This window comes from Staurois parvus, unplaced genomic scaffold (genome assembly GCF_062004578.1).
Source record: "Staurois parvus isolate SC_StPar_1 unplaced genomic scaffold, SC_StPar_1.0 ptg000578l, whole genome shotgun sequence".
NCBI lineage: Eukaryota > Metazoa > Chordata > Amphibia > Anura > Ranidae > Staurois > Staurois parvus.
Genome location: NW_028318374.1, coordinates 3,946,713 through 3,966,439, shown reverse-complemented (window position 1 = coordinate 3,966,439; position 19,727 = coordinate 3,946,713). Strand labels below are relative to the sequence as shown.

At 44.5% G+C, this 19,727-nt stretch overlaps 1 protein-coding gene across 2 annotated transcripts; it reads right to left on the bottom strand.

The window, feature by feature from the left end:
* Positions 1-887: 887 nt before the first annotated feature.
* Positions 888-19,569, bottom strand: TYW3 (tRNA-yW synthesizing protein 3 homolog). Of its 2 annotated transcripts, none has more exons than XM_089692173.1 (6): positions 16,011-19,569; positions 14,674-14,754; positions 10,211-10,309; positions 7,426-7,497; positions 4,263-4,396; positions 888-1,420 (listed from the first exon to the last, which is right to left on the bottom strand). In XM_089692173.1, the coding sequence occupies exons 1-6, from the start codon at positions 16,326-16,328 to the stop codon at positions 1,225-1,227; spliced, it is 900 nt and encodes a 299-aa protein (XP_089548299.1). In that variant the 5' UTR covers positions 16,329-19,569; the 3' UTR covers positions 888-1,224. The 2 variants fall into 2 exon arrangements, with proteins under 2 accessions (XP_089548299.1, XP_089548300.1); XM_089692174.1 differs by having other exon boundaries at positions 1,286-1,420; positions 4,193-4,396.
* Between the last annotated feature and the right edge of the window lie 158 nt (positions 19,570-19,727).

Sequence of the window (19,727 nt, the reverse complement as noted above, 5' to 3'; positions counted from 1 at the left end):
TCCAATTACACCATTCCTCCCACTGACACCAATGATGGGGCACTATTCCTCGCACTGACACAAATAATGGGGCATTATTCCTTCCACTGACACCAAGGATAAGACACTATTCCTCCCACTGACACCAAGGATAAGACACTATTGCTCCCACTGACACCAAGGATAAGACACTATTGCTCCCACTGACACCAAGGATAAGACACTATTGCTCCCACTGACACCAAGGATAAGACACTATTCCTCCCACTGACACCAAGGATAAGACACTATTGCTCCCACTGACACCAAGGATAAGACACTATTCCTCCCATTGACACCATCGATAGTACACTATTCCTCCCACTTGACACCAATGATGGGGCACTATTCCTTCCAATTACACCAACGATCGTATACTATTCCTCTCACAGACCTAAATGGTGGGGCACTATTCCTCCCACAGACACACATGATGGGGCACTGTTCCTCTTACTGATACTATTGATGGGGCACTACTCCTCCCACTGACACAAATGATGGGACCTTATTACCGATGCCAGTACATTCATTTTCTACTCACACTGGCAACGGTCTGGCCCCTCTAAAGTCTGAAGGACAGTAAACTTGCCCTTTGCTTAGCAACTTTGGAGACCCCTAGGATTGGAGTTAGGAGAAGGGTGGGTTCAGTTTTATGATTGGTTAGATCTAGCCTGGAATTTTACATTATAAGTAGCATTTCAGGTTTTAATGCACTTTAAATAATAGATCTGGGCCAAGAAGACAACAGTCCTAGGACAGAACAACGTTTTCGAACAGATCCAAGGATTCAAGATCACACAAACCAGGAAAGAAATTCAGAAGATCACAGACACTCTCCTCAAACTACTGAACTGGTCATGAAGATGATCTAGGCAAGGAAGATTTATTAAAAGGTAAGAATATACTTTTCAGTCTCAAAATATATACAGAGCCAAAACCTTCTATATAAAACATGACCATTGACCATCATGTGTGGGATCGGAGGCATAAGGCACTTCCATCTGATCATCGGGCTGTTGGAGCATCTGAAGCAGATGAGTTTGTCCATACAAGTATCTGGGATACAGCAGTATTCATTGCATATATCCACTGGCTACACACACCTCAGTTTTTCTAGATCAGGAGGTCTGTAAAAGGATTGGATGGTAAAGTGAAATCTTCATTTAGAAATCTTTTCCAGTAGTTGGGTCTCTTTGGTCCATTGTCTTAGTCTGTATCATGTAGGAAGGAGATACAAGTCTCTGGGTCATCCGGGGATTCACAAGGACAGCCATCTGTTATTTCGGTTACCTCCGGTCTTCTCCTCCGACGAGTGTACACTGAGCTGTCTGTCCTTTCCTTGTGGACTCCCTCACTCTTGCCATCCCTTTTCTGTAAAGCAGTCTGAAGGCAGCTAAAGAATCTGCAGAAATAGAAACAACAAAACATAGTAAAAATCTCCACTGTTGTTGAGAAAAAAAAACACATTCCCCTTTGAGGATGCCCAGTGGAAGGGGCGAAATGCGTCAGTTGCGAATCGTGGTGACGTCATATCGGGCTGGTGGAGCGCACAACAGTGCGTTACTTCCTGGTTCGGCATTGTTATGCTTGTTAATATTGGATTAATGTGCATGCAATACATTTTTTATTCCAGTTTTAAAATACATGGAATTACACTATGTGGCCCCCTTTCTTCATTCCTTCTATATGAGCATCCCACCTTGCTAATCGCCGTATAGAAACAACATCTGCTGACAAGCACAGCCGGACGGAGGACTACAAGGTCCAGCTGAATCAAGGATCTGTCTTACCTAAGCGACTGAGACTCTTGTTTAACCACTAGCCTACTGGGCACTTTTACCCCCTTCCTGCCCAGGCCAATTTCCAGATTTCAGCGCTGTCTCACTTTGAATGACAATTACGCGGTCATGCAACACTGTACCCATATGAAATTTTTATCATTTTTTTGCGATAGAGCTTTCTTTTGGTGGTATTTAATCACCTCTGGGATTTTTTTATTTTTGCAAAACAAACCAAAAACAACTGAAAATTTTGAAAAAAATGTTTTTTCTTAGTTTTTGTTATAAAATTTTGTAAAGTGATTTTTCTCCTTCACTGATGTGCGCTAATGAGGCTGCATTGGACACAGCTGATCACATGACCGAGCCGACGTCTTCGGCTCTTTCCGTTGATCGGTGATCCGCTGTGTCCAAGGGACACAGCCACCACCTCCGATCGCCGCGTTGCGCGCCCCCGTAACTGCACACACGCGGTTAGAGTGGGAGGACGTCAGATGATGTCCTCCCAGTGTGTGGGACCACTGGCGGGGAGCACAGCATGAACTGCACGATTTGCATGGATAGCACACGTGCACAGTCTGGAAGATAATATTATGATTTTTTGCACCAGTCCCAATGGACTTTTTTGAGATTTCATTGTATGTTTTATTTTGATTTGTATATAATAGAGGTTTGCACATGGCAGCGCTCCTATAATTGTGATTGCATGTACATTGCAAGGATTTTAAGTTTGTTGCAGATTTCTACCTTTTGGTATTCTGAAGAAATAACTGTTGGTTTTGTCTGTGTCCATGCGCAAAATTAATAGGAATGGGAGTAATTTTATCATTAACAATCAGCTGTTGCACCTGTAGGGCTCTAATGAGGAAAGTGGCAGGGTCTGCATTCCTTTAGACGTGATTTCCCATTGGGAGTATCTCACCAAAAATTACATTTTTGTTGCAGGGGATGCTAAATATCTGATTCGTATCTTACTGCAGACTTCTGAGAAAATCAGTAAACCAATCACACAAGCAGGAAATGGCATTTCTGGAGGGCGTTCTGTACATCATATATGTACAGAACGCCTCCAGGTTGCCATTTTTGTATTTTACAGAAAATGACAGCTCTGCACACAGAAAAGGAAATTCGATTCGATTACAATATGACTCTTGTAGCAATTGTATAGTATTTATTTTTATTTGCTATTTATTTTCCCCAATGAAAGTGGAGTTACCTTTTTTAGGGAACATTTTAAACTGTTCAAAATTGACTCAGGAAATTTATAAGACTTTCATTGGGGTGTATTCATTTTTGCAACATGGTCTTGAATGAATTTGCTAGGAAAAATACATTTTGTGTGTGCACATTAAAACTTGTTTGCAATCAATGGCCCGCATTTGTGGGAGGATTTTGTAGTATAGCGTCCCATAGAAAATGTGGATTCTGAAAGGAGAGTAAAGGTTTTCTGACAAATCTGTTGGGGTGTACTCATTTATGCTGACCGCTGTATATTTGTATAACAATTTTAAACTGTTGATATTATTTATTTTTACTCTGTATTCCAAAGGCTGTTTTTTAATTTTTTTTTGAACATGTGACCAGTAGCAGAGGGTTAGAAGCTCCTCCTGTCACTGTTTCCCTGCAGAGAGGCTGGGAAAAAGTTGGGTTATGAGACATCTATAAACTGATTAGGAAAAAAGGTACTTTTTAAAAATTAAAATAAGTACAGTGCCAACATCCATATACAGAACGAGAAGAGATAATTTAAATTAAAGTGGAGCTCCACCCAAAAGGGGAAGTTTCGCTTTAAGGACTGCTCCCGCTCCCCATTAAGGATTGGCACCTTTGGGTAACGGGGGGGGGGGAGCGGGTACCCAAATTTGACAGGTACCCGCTCCCACTTCCGGTCCGATTGCCTAGGCAATCGGAAACGGAAGGTGTCCTCCCTCTAGTCTTCTGGGACCTGTCACTGCGCTACTCGTGCATGCGCAGTGGGTACCCAGCTGTGAAGCCGCAAGCTATCACAGCCGGGTGCCCACACTGAAGATGCCGGCCTTCTGGAATCCAGGACGGCCGGTGAAACGGGCTGCGGGGGACACACCGAAGGACAGGTAAGTGGCTATTTTTTAAAAGTCAGCAGCTACAGTTTTTGTAGCTGCTGACTTTTATTTTTTGACAGGTGAGTGGAACTCCGCTGTAAACAGGGTGTGTTTAGTATTGCTTTAAGATAAAATACATCCTCCTGATCATATGAAGAGGCAGTGCTGCCCCCTTCAGGAGAACACAGGCTGGTGCAGGACAACTTCGCTGAATATTTTTGATTAGAAGACATTCCAGAAGTGATTAATGCATTGCTTCAACATAAAATGTGATGGATGATATACCCAACAATATTACTATGCCAAAAACCTTACAGGAACTGGATTTTCCCTGTCCAGCATGGCGATGCCCTACCAAAATCTGAAATACTGGGATTTCACAAACCGGGTGATTCTTGTCTTGTTCTCTTCCATTTTTCGGTTTGCCGTTTGCACCAAGTATTCAATATATTCGTTGCTCACTAAACACTTCCCCTTGTGGCTCAATGGCACCTCCATACAATGAGTACTCCGTACTGCCTAGAAACACAGCAACACACCATCTGGTCATTATCATAGGGTGTAATAAAAAATGTACTTCAAACAAGGATATGTGGCTAGGTAACAAAAAACCCAATGCCAAATTAACCCCAACACCGGGCAGTTACACAAATATAAATGTTGCGCCAAATCCAAACCCCTTCCCCCCCCCACTTTTCCTGCTTCCACAGGTAATCATGAGGATCCAAGTCTAAAACTCTGTGGTCCCACATGCCAGTTCTGGTCTCGTCACCTCCCACAACCACCCGTCACCCGCCTCATCACAAACATTGTAGAGAAGCAGCCACTATGGTCCTGCATTGTACATAGTGATGTAAGAGCAGCCAGAGAGAACCGCCACCACTACTTATCTCTCCTCCTAAAAATGCTAGCTGCCTTTGGCCTCAATATCATGAGTTACTGACATGGCACCAGGACCTTAGATTTTTCTGTGTCAGCATAAGAGCCAAGCAACTAGCATGCTAATAAGGGCTATAAACAGCAGCTCCCCTTTTCTCTCTTACGGTGGGCTTAATATTTATTGGGCAATTCCCTTCTGGTAGCCTTAAAGAAGAACTCTGGGCAAAATGTTTATTTTCCCATGCAGTGGGGCTGTGCCCGCACTGCATGGGTTAACTGCTTGTTTTGTCGAGGTGCACAAGGAAAAGCTATACTTACCAAATCCTTTGATCCTCTGGAAAACAGCGCTCCCCCACGTCCAGCAGTGGACTGTTCCTGATGTCCTCGCGTCCAAAGCCGGTCTATGGGTTTGATGTCAGGAACGGTTGATTCATGAGACCGCTAGCGTTCTGAGAGGGGCAGGAGTTGCAGGGACTGGTCTTGCGCTTGGAGGATCAGCGGCTTAGGTAAGTATATCGCTGCTCTCCTCACCCCTAAACAAAAATGAGCAGGTAATCCATGCAGTGCAGGCAGAGCCCCACTGCAAGGGAAAGTATTTCCCCCCCCCCCCCCCCAGAGTTCTTCTTTAAGTGAGTTGTTCTGGCTTTTTTCTTTTTTTTCTTTTTTACTGCTGTGAAGCAGGTAGTCAGTCTGGCAAATAAAAACCAGACCAATTTCCTCATTGCTACACCTGAATATTATTTCTCATGAAAGATGCCTCTTCAAAAGCAGCACAGTCTGAGGTTCATCAGAATTTAGGGTATTTACGAAGCTACTGCATATCTCGCACATAGCTGCAGTGCTGTCAGGGATGCCTTCCTTCCGTCAATCTATGGGGTTAGCCTTCCTTCTGCAGTGCCGGCAGGGATGCCTTCCTTCTGCAGTGCCGGCAGGGATGCCTTCCTTCTGCAGTGCCGGCAGGGATGCCTTCCTTCTGCAGTGCCGGCAGGGATGCCTTCCTTCCGCAGTGCCGCCGGGGATGACTTCCTTCCGCAGTGCCGCCGGGGATGACTTCCTTCCGCAGTGCCGCCGGGGATGACTTCCTTCTGCAGTTACCCTCAAAATATTTCACTCCACTCAAAAAATACATGCTGCTTAGAAATCATCGTTTTATGTGCCCTGGTAGTGAAATACTACGATTGTTTTCCATTTTGAACAGAATAAGATATGGTTATAAACCCCGTCAGGTTTTTTTTTTTTGCCATCTTTGTCAGTTTTACTTTTGCCATCTGGGTCACACTGGGGTAATTTCCCTTCATTTCCTGACCCACAGCCACAACAACAAGTGAGAGGAGATCCCTTCATAGTCATCAGAACTAATGTCTCCAATGGATGATTTCTCCTCTATTCCTGTTCTGGTGACAACCCAAAATTTGAGATTTTCTTTCACTTTTGGTCACCAGGACATTAAGAGGGAAATAATCTCCCTAATGGCGGCACAAACAGCAATAAAAACCAGACAAGGGCTCGAATCCCTCTCCAGTCTAGCCAAATAAAAAAAATTACTACTTTAATAATTTAAAATATAAAAGTTGATGCAGCGCTAAAAAAACTATACCTAAATAGAATACATAACCAGAATGTATATATAGGTATTTAAATGATCCAAAACCACCTGGGGATAAGCAGAAAACAGTGGCCCTTAATAGGCTGATAATAGTGGTTAAGTGCAGGGTAAAGTGTCCAAAGTTCATATATCTACAGGGGTGCAGGTGCCGTCGGCAATAGCGTGGTGACGCACTTCCGGCGTGACGCCATCTTGGTGCACCTTTTTGATCCTGCTGTACACCCAGCATTGTATTGCCATCTCCATACAAGCTGTTTGCCATGTAAGTGGATTACCTTTTTCCTTGTTTGGATATTTGCTGCCTATTTACAAATAAAGCGGTAATACACTATGAGGACTGTGTTTATCTCCTCATTTATGAGCCTATGAGCGGTTGTAACATCGGAGGAGAGGGTTTTCCGTTTACCTACTGGTCTGGAGGAATTGTGTCCTTGTTCATGTGATACCAACCTATCAAAAGAGTCCCTGAATTGGAGGATTCCGAGGTGATCTACAGTACGCTTTGTGGCCCTGTAGGGTCATAGAGTGGAGGTGAGAGGCCATTGCAGCAAGACTGCCTGGGATCACGTTTTTGAAGTGTGCTGTGATTCACCTGCACCCCTGTAGATATATGAACTTTGGACACTTTACCCTGCACTTAACCACTATTATCAGCCTATTAAGGGCCACTGTTTTCTGCTTATCCCCAGGTGGTTTTGGATCATTTAAATACCTATATATACATTCTGGTTATGTATTCTATTTAGGTATAGTTTTTTTAGCGCTGCATCAACTTTTATATTTTATTCATATTGCCTTTGTTTAGTATGGGACAGATGCTGGCTGCTTCCTAGCTTAATTTACTGCTTACCATAAGAGCGCAGGAGGATATTTATGTGATTTAGACTTTAATAATTTACTTGCCTGTCTACATTACAATTACCTTCTTAATGACACGAACATTTTAATGCCTTATGCAAGCCAGAGAGGCATATATCCGGGGCACAAACAGATCACACAAAGATATAAATGTATTTTTACACACAACTATGCACATATTTCCACAGCATGGAGAAATACTTACCATTATGATTTTACCCTTCTTTCCTACAGTGATGCCAGAATTTCGGAATGCAGAGTTTATGGCGACACTATGCTGAAGGAAACAAGAAACAAAGTGTTAAAGTGAACCTGACAGCCATTTTTAAGTTTAAAGTGGTTGTAAGGAGATTAAACAAATCCTCCTACATAAGTTGTACCTGTTTATCTGTAGGCTTCTCTACTCTGTTCAAAGACCAGAATGTATACAGCTTATCTGATCTGTCAAAAAAACATGGAGTGGGGATCTGAAATCACACACTGCAGAGCTCAGTGAGGAGAGCGCAGAGAGCTGATTGGAGGGAAAAGACACCCCCCCTCCACACAGCTCACAGGAACAGAGCTGAGGCTGTCAATATGCTGGAGCTCCCTCCCCCATCACCATTTTTCTCTTAGTGACAGGAAAACTTGTCAGAAGTGACTCGTGCTGATAGCAGAGGAATGAAGTAGCTGACAGAAATGACACTCTGAACTGAGACACGTACACACTATAGAAGGATTTGCTTTGTTCATATTTCATGTCTGAGGTTTACAACCATTTAAGATGTCCCGTTACCTTTGTTGGAAGCCGCATTTCTTCTCTACCCAACTAGTCAATGAAAAAGCAGCAAACAAGGGCTTGGAAAGAAGGTACATGCCCCTTAAAAGAGAAGTGTGCAAAGAAAAAAAACAAACATACATACTCACCTAGATGGCTTTAGTATGGATCTGATGCTACAGCTGCTTCCTACTGGCTCTACACCAAGAACTGTGCGATCAAAGACTGCTAATTGCTCAGTTCTCGGATCTGCTCTGAGTAGAGAGTGGTAACTGTCAGACACCAGCACTGTCCTCTGCCCCTCCAGCGCTTGCTGAAGGGCCCGGCTGTGGAGGGGATGGAAGCGGCTGGGCCAGGCACTCAGCCGTTTTCTCAGAGGCTGAGTAGGCTGCCAGTCAGCATCTGGGCAAATCTCGACATTATTGTCGGGATCCCTGCAGAGTCTGGACTGTCTCCGTGACATCAGCCGAAAATGGACTTTAGCCCACTGTCAGCTCATGCTGAGTCACATGAGAGCAGAACTAAGTGCACTCCTGTGACCCAGAGGAGAGATATGACCAAAAGAGTTTTTGCACTACTTCTCCATTAATAAACAGTGAATCATCTCAGAAGCATCTCAATCTGATCTCATATGCATGTGAAAGCATGCTGCATTCTCCCATTGACACAAACCCTTATCCAGAAAACCTTCACTGTGTGCCTATAGGAAACTAGTTTCACTAAGGTAACTGAATCAGCGCTAGTAACAGCAGGAGAGAGATCTAGCTCACAGTGAATAATCAGCCTACATTTCTTTATTCTCTGTGTGTGTGCACACAATACAGCTTTTATATTAAGTATCACTGATGATTAAAGAACCATATAATCTTTTCGATATACATTCCCTCTTATCTTGTTCACTGGGTTATGCTCAAAATACATACTCCTAATCTGCTGCCTCACGCCGGGTCCCATATCTTCAATATGTCACCATGGGGCTGGCTGCAAGATCCAAGAAGAGACAGCCGGCTCTGATGAAAGGCAGTGATGCATGTGATGTAAATTTCCCCAAGGCCTCCTGGCATTCGCAGTGTCATTAGACCAGGAGGCTGCGGGCGACTGGGACAACATTCTTGCTTAGACAAGATTTAAAATTTTTGATAAAAAAAAAAAAAGCCTAATTGTGAGCGAGGAGGGAGCAAGGAGTGCAGTGAGGTTAAAAAGGTGGGGAGGGTAAAGGCCCACGCGAAGGATTCTTTTATTAGGAAGAAAAACCAAAATTCCCACAAATGGGCAAAGACAGGGGTCATTTTAATGAGAAATGTTTAATAAAAAATAAAGTATGTGTTGTACTCACAAATGCCAATATAGTCAAGGCACATCATAAAGAACAGCTGGGTCAACACCGCACTGAGTAACAGTCCGCAATAGGGAGTGTAGACATCCAAAAGTCTGACGCGTTTCGAGGACTTGCCTCTTCCTCAGACTGAGGAAGAGGCAAGTCCTCGAAACGCGTCAGTGTTTTGGCTGTCTACACTCCCTATTGCGGACTGTTACTCAGCGCGGTGTTGACCCAGCTGTTCTTTATGATGTGCCTTGACTATATTGTCATTTGTGAGTACAACACATACTTTATTTTTTATTAAACATTTTTTATGGTAATGCACTAGGCCTGTGCGCCCTCTGTTTTTTCTTTCCTCATTCAGTATATTTGGATTCCCCCGGTCTATTTGAGGGCATCAAGGTGTGCATGTTCCAGGACATTCCTTATGTGGTTGTAGCCTGCATCGAGTCCATCCCCAAGCGCAGGAGCATTTGTGTTTGCTGGGACTTTTAATGAGAATCTTCATCCTACTGAGCTATAATTACATCCCTGTGTAAAAAAAAAAAACACATACATACAGTACTTACTAGTCCTTGTGGTCCAGAGTTGTCTTCCTGGCAGCCAGATGTGTTCTTTGCTGCTCTGCTTCTGTGTCCTATCTTCACACAATATCCTATGCATGCGCAAGTATGCTGCAGGCCTGCCCATGCCCAAAATTCCGCATACACTAACACGCCATGCGTCTCTGCTAGGCCCTTTAGTCTTGCAGCAACCTGCTGCTTCCTGCACATGCACAGAGGCAACTTAAAGACATGCCATAGGTCTCTACCAGATCCTATACAACCACGGTGTAGGAACAGATATCATGCTGAAATACTGGATACGTCATCCTCGCCTAGGTGAGGATTCAATAGGAGTTAAAAGTCTTACCAGAAGTTGTGCATCCTCTAATGTGCGACACTGGACATGCATGACGAAGGGCTCGAATTTCAGCACTGCATCTCCCGAAGATTTCTGGACAGCCGTCACCTAGAGACATCAATGAGAATGAATTATTATAGGAAAGAAGGATTGAGCTAGTTAGATATGTTGCTTTGGACTAATCTTGGGGGGTTTCAGTTCATTAATGAAATTAAATTATTGTTTTAGGATAAAGCCAAAGTCAAAGGGTTAGAATATCTGGATCAATTTTCGGTCTGTGAGTCGGTGAGGTTTTCTCACACATCCTGGCATGTGGTCACTGGGGCAGGACATCTCCACAATGGGAATACAAACAGAAATAACTCATTTCCTAATTTTAGAGTGGGGGGAGGGTTGGGTCAGCCATTCTTAGCCAGGGTTCCTCCAAATATTGCTAGATGTTACTCAGGAATTGAGTAATGTAACATGGCATTCCCTTCACAGACAACCAATGTAAAGGAGCCAATATCCCATTGTATACTCGAAAGAGCAGGGCCCTCGAACCCCTCGTGTATTGTTTTGTTACTGTATTGTCCCCCACTACAATGTACAGGGCTGAGCAAACCTTTTGGCGCTATATAAATACTGTATAATAATATACCAATGTACAAGGGGCACATCTCCCACTGGCCACCAATGCAAAGGGCATGCTTTCCACTGTCCATCAATGTGTGCAGGCACACCTTCCATTGACCATCAATGTATGGAGGTACATCTCTCAATGAGCATCATTGTATGGAGGCACATCACTCACTGACTGCCAATGTATGGAGGCACATGTCTTACTGATAACCAATGGGCAGTGCAGTGGCTAAGTGGTTAACACTTCCACCTAGAAGCACTAGGGTCATCGGTTCAAATACCAACCACAGCACTACCTACCTGGAGTTTGCATGTTCTCCCTGTGCCTGCATGGGTTTCCTCTGGGTACTCTTTTTTTGTTGGCCCTAGTATGTGTATGTATGAATATGAGTTAGGAACCTTAGAAATTTAGATTGTGAGCTCCTTGATGGAAGGGACTGATGTGAATGCACAATACATAAGTAAAGCACTGCGTAAATTGATGGAGCTATATAAGTACCTGTTATAAAATAAATTATAAATGTATGGAGGCACATTTCCCACTGACCACCAATGCAAAGGGCACACCTTCCACTGTTCTCCGATGTATACCGGCACATCTACCATTGACTATCAATGCAAAGGGCACACTTTCCACTGTTCTCCAATGTACAGCTGCAAGAAAAAGTATGTGAACCCCTTGGGATTACGTGGAGTTTTGCAGGAATTGGGCATGAAATGTGCTCTGAACGTCATCTAAGTCACAACAATAAAAGAACACAGTCTGCTGAACATAATACTACACAAACATTAGATGCTGCCATGGTTTAATTGCACATAACATGTAAACATTCACAGTGCAGGGAGGAAAAAGTATGTGAACCTTTGGACTTAATAACTGGTTGACCCTCCTTTGGGAGCAATAACCTCAACCAAACGTTTCCTGTAGTTGCAGATCAGACCTGCACAACGATCTGGAGTCATTTTGGACCACTCCTCTTCACAAAACTGTTTCAGTGTAGCAATATTCTTGGGATGTCTGGTGTGAATCGCTCTCTTAAGGTCATGCCACAGCATTTCAATCGGATTGAGGTCAGGACTCTGACTGGGCCACTCCAGAAGGCGTATTCTGTGCTGTTGCAGCCATTGTTTTGTTGAATGACTTGTATGCTTTGGGTCATTGTCCTGTTGCATCACCCATCCTCTGCGGAGCTTCAGTTGGCGGACAGATGGTCGTACGTTTTCCTGCAAAATGTCTTGATAAACTCTGGAATTCATTTTCCCATCAATGACAACAATCCGTCCAGGCCCTGAGGCAGCAAAGCAGCCCCAAACCATGATGCTCCCTCCGCCATGTTTCACAGTGGGGATGAGGTTTTGATGTTGGTGTGCTGTGCCTTTTTTTCTCCACACATAGTGTTGTGTGTTCTTCCCAAACAACGCAATCTTTGTTTCATCTGTCCACAGTATATTCTGCCAGTAGTGCTATGGAACATCTAGGTGCTCTTTTGCAAACTTCAAACGTGCTGCAATATTCTTTTTGGACAGCAATGGCTTCCTCCGTGGTGTCCTCCCATGTACTCCATTCTTGTTTAATGTTTTCCTTATTGTAGATGTGTCAACAAAAATGTTAGCATGTGCCAGAGATTTCTGTAGGTCTTTAGCTGACACTCTGGGATTCTTCTTTACCTCATGCAGCATTCTGCACTGTGCTCTTGCAGTCATTTTTACAGGACGACCACGCCTAGGGAGAGTAGCAACAGTGCTAAACTTTCTCCATTTGTAGACAGTCTGTCTTACCATGGACACATGAACATCAAGGCTTTTGGAGATACTTTTGTAACCCTTTCCAGCTTCATGCAAGTCAACAATTCTTGATCGTAGGTCTTCTGAGAGCTCTTTTCTGCGAGGCATGGTTCACATCAGACAGTGCTTCTTGAAACCAGTAAACCCAAAACAGGTGTGTGTTTTTTAAGGGCAGGACAGCTGTCAGCAACACATCCAATATCATCGCACTGATTGGAGTCAAGGTTGGCTCACTCCTGGCTCCAATTAGCTCTGGGAGAAGTCATTAAGCTAGGGCCTCACATACTTTTTCCTCCCTGCACTGTGAATGTTTACATGTTATGTGCAATTAAACCATGGCAACATCTAATGTTTGTGTAGTATTATGTTCAGCAGACTGTGTTCTTCTATTGTTGTGACTTAGATGACGTTCAGAGCACATTTTATGCCCAATTCATGCAAAACTCCACGTAATCCCAAGGGGTTCACATACTTTTTCTTGCAACTGTATACCGGCACATCTCCCACTGACCATCAATACATGGAGGCACATCTCCCACTGACCATCATGGTATGGAGGTACATCTTTCATTGACCATCGATGCATGGAGGCACATCTCCCACTGATCATCAATACATGGAGGCACATCTCCCACTGACCATCATGGTATGGAGGTACTTCTTTCATTGACCATCAATGTATGAAGGCACATCTCTCACTGACAACCAATGTATGGGGGTGCATCTCCACCTGACCATCAATGTATAAGGATTATTTTCACAGTGACCATCAATGTAAGAGAGCACCTGTCTTACCAACAAAAAGGAGAACTATTCCCCTGATGAACGGGGTCACCACTATGCTACCACCAATGTACAGGAGCAATGTTCCATTGACTTCCAGTGTAAGAGGAGAACTTGCCCACCAATGTAAAAAAGCATTTCTCCAATAAACACCAATTGTAACGTACACTGCAGTTTTCGTTCACTTTTCTGGCCATTACTACCACTCATGATTCTCACTGAAAATAAAATTCTTACCTAGTGAAAGGGTATTATAGATGATTTGCTCTGAGTGTCAAATATGCTAGAGACACTGCATTCCTTATCACTCTATAATTATATCTACAACTTTCCAATCATGATACTGTACTTTAAATTTATATTTTAGCATGGGTTCCTAGAAACCCACAAATTATTTCAAGGGTTCCTCCAATAAAAATAGTTGGGAAAGGTTGGGTTATATCCTCTGTCTTGTCTGTACTGTTATTTGTTGAGAAATGTCCTCACTTTCTATCCTAGTGGCAGTTGGTCACTGAGATAAAAAGTGAGCGGAAGCCTCCCCAACAAGAACACAGACAGCAGTATCATTATGACAGAGAATCTAATTCTTCCTCAATAAATACAAACTAAAAACTATCCTTTTAAGGATGACCATCAGGCTGGCAGTTATCTCTAGCTGAGGTGTCCAGACAAAACCTAAATCTCAGCAGTGCTACCAGCTCAGGGAGAATTGACACCCCACATATAGTGACATGCCCGACCAGGAATTAGGACTGCTTTTTAGTAGCTGGGAAACATTAGCTTTTAGCAATGTATGGAAACCCTCAGCTATGAGAGATATCATTAAACCTGAAATGATCTTCAGAATCTTCCAAGAAGTAAAAAAATCAGTTTTGGGCACACTCAGGTAAACTTGAAAATTAGGTCTAGAATGCATAGAAAAGAACAACTAATCTGCTAAACCAGTCCCCGCAAGGTCTTCTACCCCATAATCTAATGTCCTAAGGTCCTGATGTTATCAAGACCAATGCAGGCTCCAAAGCCCTGCATTATTTGTGATGACATTGAGGAACAGTCCACTGTCGAAGCATAGGGGAATGCCATTTGCCTGGGGAGTGGAGGATCAGGTAAGTAAAAACACTTTTACTCTCTCCTAGAATAAACAAGCTGCTAACCCCTCTAGTGAGGGCACAGCCCCACTACAAGAGATTAGTTTTTGATTTCCCAGAGTTGGGCTTTATGCTGCATTTAACACATTTTCTCTTCTGATCAGCAATAAATAGATGTGCATTGCATGTACTCACCACATCATCTGTGCTACAGAGGTCATGGGTGACAAAAAGCCACAAACAGTTCTCTTTCTGCACTACGGCGAGATCAGGATTCTGAAAGAGAAGATAAATGTGTAAAAATACTTAATCACAAAACATAAATTGTAGGCACATACACGATATGCAGACTGCCAAGGAACTATGAAAGTCTGAACGCCATTGTTTTCTAGAGTATATCTGCCATTTCAATTTCAGCAGCAGAGAGCAGATAGCAAAAATCAATGTCATGCGAATGATGGACCATCTCACAAGTCGGTACTTTGTTGGTGGGGTCCTGCAGGACAACATAATGAAGCATTATCAACAACTGAGCCAGATTAACTGAATAATTGTGAATTACAGTATAATAAAATTGGATATTCCTGAGTATACAGAGCTGGTGTTTGCAAAATAATTCGAAAAGCTGCACCATGAAGGTCACCAGGGTAAGGTAAATGTCTGGGTACAGAGGTTCCTCAGGCTGTAGGACTTCTGATTTTAAGGATCTGCTAGATTAGTAGAGTTGAAGGTTTCTGGGTCAATGGGTCACCTAAAAAAAGGGTGATCATTGAGTTTATAGGTCACCATAGGTAAAGTAAAAGGGTCTTTGTTTTGGGTTTTTTAGGTTGTAGGATCTTGGGTTTTGCAGATCAGTAGAATAATGGATTTCCAGGCCTCTGGGTCACCACACAGAGATGGTCTCTGGGTCCATAACCTCACCAGAACAGGGATCTTTAGGTCACTAGGGTAAGTTAATTGTCTGGGTCTAGAGGTTCCTCAGGATCCTCAACCTGTAGGATCTCCATACGCAAAGAAATAATTTTGTTGTAGAATCATAAAACATAAAGTCATCCTGTGTATCACCCATGCAAGGCAAAGCAACAGTCCACTTTTAATACTAGCTCCAGCATTTGCTTACATGTTATGCTTCATTTGTCTATGGAAGTGAGAAGTCATTAAGTTCCAAGTGAAAGGAGTAAGGGAGTGAGCCACATGCCCACCCATAAGACATTTTACTGCACCATGGGAATGGCACAGCAGGGAAGCAAAGGAAAGGTAACCGTAAGCCTCCTGGTGGGGCCAGCCAGGCTAAAGTAAACCTGTTGCTTTGTTCTGCAACGGTAAGGCACAGGTTCACTTTAAAGAGAATACACAGTATAATCTGTTTAGTAATGTTTTAGATGTCAAACAACTCGATCAACATTCAAGCAAAAATTAGAGGTGTATATATTGAGACATTTAGGAGGCTGCAGTAACTTTGCTGCATTTCATTTATGAAAAACAGGGATTCACCACAAATGTCCATCAAGGCCATGTCACAAAACTCTCACCTCATCAATGATGATAATCCTTCCAGAGCAGGAGCTGGTGGTGAAGTAACAGTCTTGGAGGTTAATATGCTGCACAATCTCCTCAATGTCTTTGTCCACACTGCCTTTCTTACTGAGGTCTGTTTTAAGGGAAGCTTGAAGTTTCCAGTGGGAGAAAGGCCCAATGGAAGGTAGAGTTTGTTGCTTGTGTGAATTGGAAATAGTCTTTGGGTTCACCAGACTGCAGGGGCCACTCTGGTTCTGGCACTGCTGACTGCTTATAGAAGATTCCGTTTCCATGTTGCTGCAATCAAAGTAGGTTTCAGTATGGAGCTCCATGTTTGAAACTTTTCCAGGCTGAAGACAGCTCCTAGAGTTGGTGTTCTCAGGACTTTGAGTTTCACCTGGCAAAATACAGTTCACTCTGTGAGTTCACCAGGTTTAAGAGGACACCTGGGTCTGGAGGGTCATCAAAATGAATAAAACTCCCAAGTAAGATGTTCCTCAAGCTTCCCAAAATCTAAGTCTATGGGTTTACCAGACTGAAGATTTCCTCAGGGTACAGAATTCACAAGAATCAAGAGGGATTCTGGTTCTGAATGTTCAGCTAGCTAAGGAGGGCTGTCTGAGACGGTACCAAATTTGGAAGGATCTGTGGATATAACAGTCCACCAAGAGGAACAGGGTTCCTAGAAGATTCAGCATGAAGATCTCTGGGTCTGGCAGATCAGCAGAGTAGAATTTCCCCTCGGTCTGTGGGTCACCAGATGGAATAGTCTCTGGATACGCAGCCTCAACAGAATGGGGGTCTTTACGTCTGAAGGCAACCAGGGTAAGGTAACGGTCTGGGTTTAGAGGTAGGCTGTATGATCTCCGACAGATCAGTAGAGTAGAGGATTTCTGGGTCTGCAGGTCACCAGAGAATGGTGGTCTGTTGGTCATCAGGGTAAGGTGGAGGGGGTCTTTGTTTTGGCTTTTCTAGGTTGTAGGACCCCTGGATCTAGCAGATCAGTAGAGTAGTGTATATCTGGGTCTCTCCTTTGGGTTCCAAGGGTTGTAGGAACCCTGGGTCTGGCAGATCAGTATAGTAGTGAATCCCTAGGTCTGCAGGTAATCCAGACAGGGGTGGTCTCTGACTCACCAGGGTAAGGGCGAGGGGTCTCTATTTCCTAGGTTGTAGGATTCCTGGATTCAGCCGATCAGTAGAGTAGTTGATCCCTGGGCCACCAGGGTAAGATCAAGGGGTATCGGTTTTGTTTTTCTTAGGTTGTAGGATCCCTGGGTCTCCGTTTTGAGTTTCCAAGGTAGTAGAATCTCTGGATCTAGCAAATTGGTACAGTAGTGGATCCCTGGGTCACCAAAGGTCAAGGAGTGTCTGTTTCTGGTTTCCTAAGCAGTAGGATCCATGGATCTAGCAGATCAGTGGATCTCTGGGCCTCTACTTTGGGATCCTTAGGTTGTAGGAACCCTGGGTCTGGCAGATCAGTATAGTAGGAAATTCCCGGGTCTGCGGGTCACCAGGGTAAGGTCGAGGGGTCTCGATTTCCTAGGATGTAGGATCCCTGGATTCAGCAGATCAGTACAGTAAATGAGTCCTGGGTAACCAGGGTAAGGTCAAGGGGTCTCTGTTTTGGGTTCTTTAAGTTGTTGCATCCCTGGGTCTGGCAGATCAGTATAGTAGGAGGTTCCTTGGGTCTCTGTTTCGTGTTACCAAGGTTGTAGTATCTCTGGATCTATAAGCTTAGTACAGTAGTGGATCCCTGGGTCACCAGGGTGAGGTCGAGGGGTCTGTTTTGGGTTCCTTAGGTTGTAAGATTGAGGGATCACTGTTTTGGGTTTTAAAAGTTGTAGGATGTCTAGTGGAACAGTATAGCAGGAGGTCCCTGCGTCACGAGGGTAAGGTTGAGGGGGTCTCTGTAGGAGCCCTGGGTCAGACCAGTATAGTAGAGAATCTCTGGGGCTGCAGGTCACCAGGCAGGGCTGGTCTCTTGGTCACCAGAGTAAGATAGAGGGGTCTGTTTTTTGGATTTTCTAAGTTGTAGGATCTCTGGATCTAGCAGATCAGTATGGTAGGGGATCCTGGGTCTGCAGGTCACCAGGCAGGGCTGGTCTCTGGGTCACCAGGGTAAGGTGGAGGGGTCTGTGTTTTGTATTTCCTATGTTGTAGGATCTCTGGATCTAGCAGATCAGTATGGTAGGGGATCCCCGGGTCTGCGGGTCACCAGGGTAAAGTGGAGGGGTCTGTGTTTTGGATTTCCTATGTTGTAGGATCTCTGGATCTAGCAGATCAGTATGGTAGGGGATCCCTGGGTCTGCAGGTCACCAGGCAGGGCTGGTCTCTGGGTCACCAGGGTAAGGTGGAGGGGCCTGTTTTGGATTTCCTAAGTTGTAGGATCTCTGGATCTAGCAGAACAGTATGGTAGGGGATCCCTGGGTCTGCAGGTCACCAGGCAGGGCTGGTCTCTGGGTCACCAGGGTAAGGTGGAGGGGCCTGTTTTGGATTTCCTAAATTGTAGGATCTCTGGATCTAGCAGATCAGTATGGTAGGGGATCCTGGGTCTGCAGGTCACCAGGCAGGGCTGGTCTCTGGGTCACCAGGGTAAGGTGGAGGGGCCTGTTTTGGATTTCCTAAATTGTAGGATCTCTGGATCTAGCAGATCAGTATTGTAGGGGATCCCTGGGTCTGCAGGTCACCAGGGTACGGTGGAGGGGTCTGTGTTTTGGATTTCCTATGTTGTAGGATCTCTGGATCTAGCAGATCAGTATGGTAGGGGATCCCCGGGTCTGAGGTTCACCAGGGTAAAGTGGAGGGGTCTGTGTTTTGGATTTCCTATGTTGTAGGATCTCTGGACCTAGCAGATCAGTATGGTAGGGGATCCCCGGGTCTGCGGGTCACCAGGGTAAGGTGGAGGGGTCTGTGTTTTGGATTTCCTATGTTGTAGGATCTCTGGATCTAGCAGATCAGTATGGTAGGGGATCCCCGGGTCTGCGGGTCACCAGGGTAAAGTGGAGGGGTCTGTGTTTTGGATTTCCTATGTTGTAGGATCTCTGGATCTAGCAGATCAGTATGGTAGGGGATCCTGGGTCTGCAGGTCACCAGGGTAAGGTGGAGGGGTCTGTGTTTTGGATTTCCTATGTTGTAGGATCTCTGGACCTAGCAGATCAGTATGGTAGGGGATCCCCGGGTCTGCGGGTCACCAGGGTAAGGTGGAGGGGTCTGTGTTTTGGATTTCCTATGTTGTAGGATCTCTGGATCTAGCAGATCAGTATGGTAGGGGATCCTGGGTCACCAGGCAAGGCTGGTCTCTGGAGGTCACCAGGGTGAGGTAATGGTGTGAAGGTTCCTCAGGCTGTGGGCTCTCTCTGGGTCTGACAGTCCAGCACAATGGAGGATTTCTTGGTCTCCAGGCTATACAGAAGTGTAATATGGAAGAGCAGAATGTATTTATGAGTTGTGTCCCTCAGCTGCTCCAGGATCCATAGATGAAGCTCCTCTCCACCTTCCTGCACACAGCACCTCTCCCTCCTATCTCCAGCCTTCTCTATGCACTCTGCACGCTGTCAGGAAGCCTCCATTCCGTGTACGGTGGAGGAAAGGGAACAAACATCCTCCCTTGAGTTTACTAACCAGCCGCCATATTTACTTCTGGCAAGCACGGTGATACTCCAAGCATTCAAAAGCGACCTTACAGCTGAAGGGTACCAGCATGCCCTATTATCCACCAGCTGCAGGTATCC

Excerpts from the sequence above, each read along its gene's own strand:
- TYW3 (XM_089692173.1), bottom strand. The coding sequence starts at position 16,328 with ATGGAGCTCCATACTGAAACCTACTTTGATTGCAGCAACATGGAAACG. Across the intron at positions 7,498-10,210 it reads TAGAGGATGCACAACTTCTG|CATAGTGTCGCCATAAACTC; the intron begins GTAAGACTTTTA and ends TGTTTCCTTCAG. Across the intron at positions 1,421-4,262 it reads AACAAGACAAGAATCACCCG|ATTCTTTAGCTGCCTTCAGA; the intron begins GTTTGTGAAATC and ends CTATTTCTGCAG.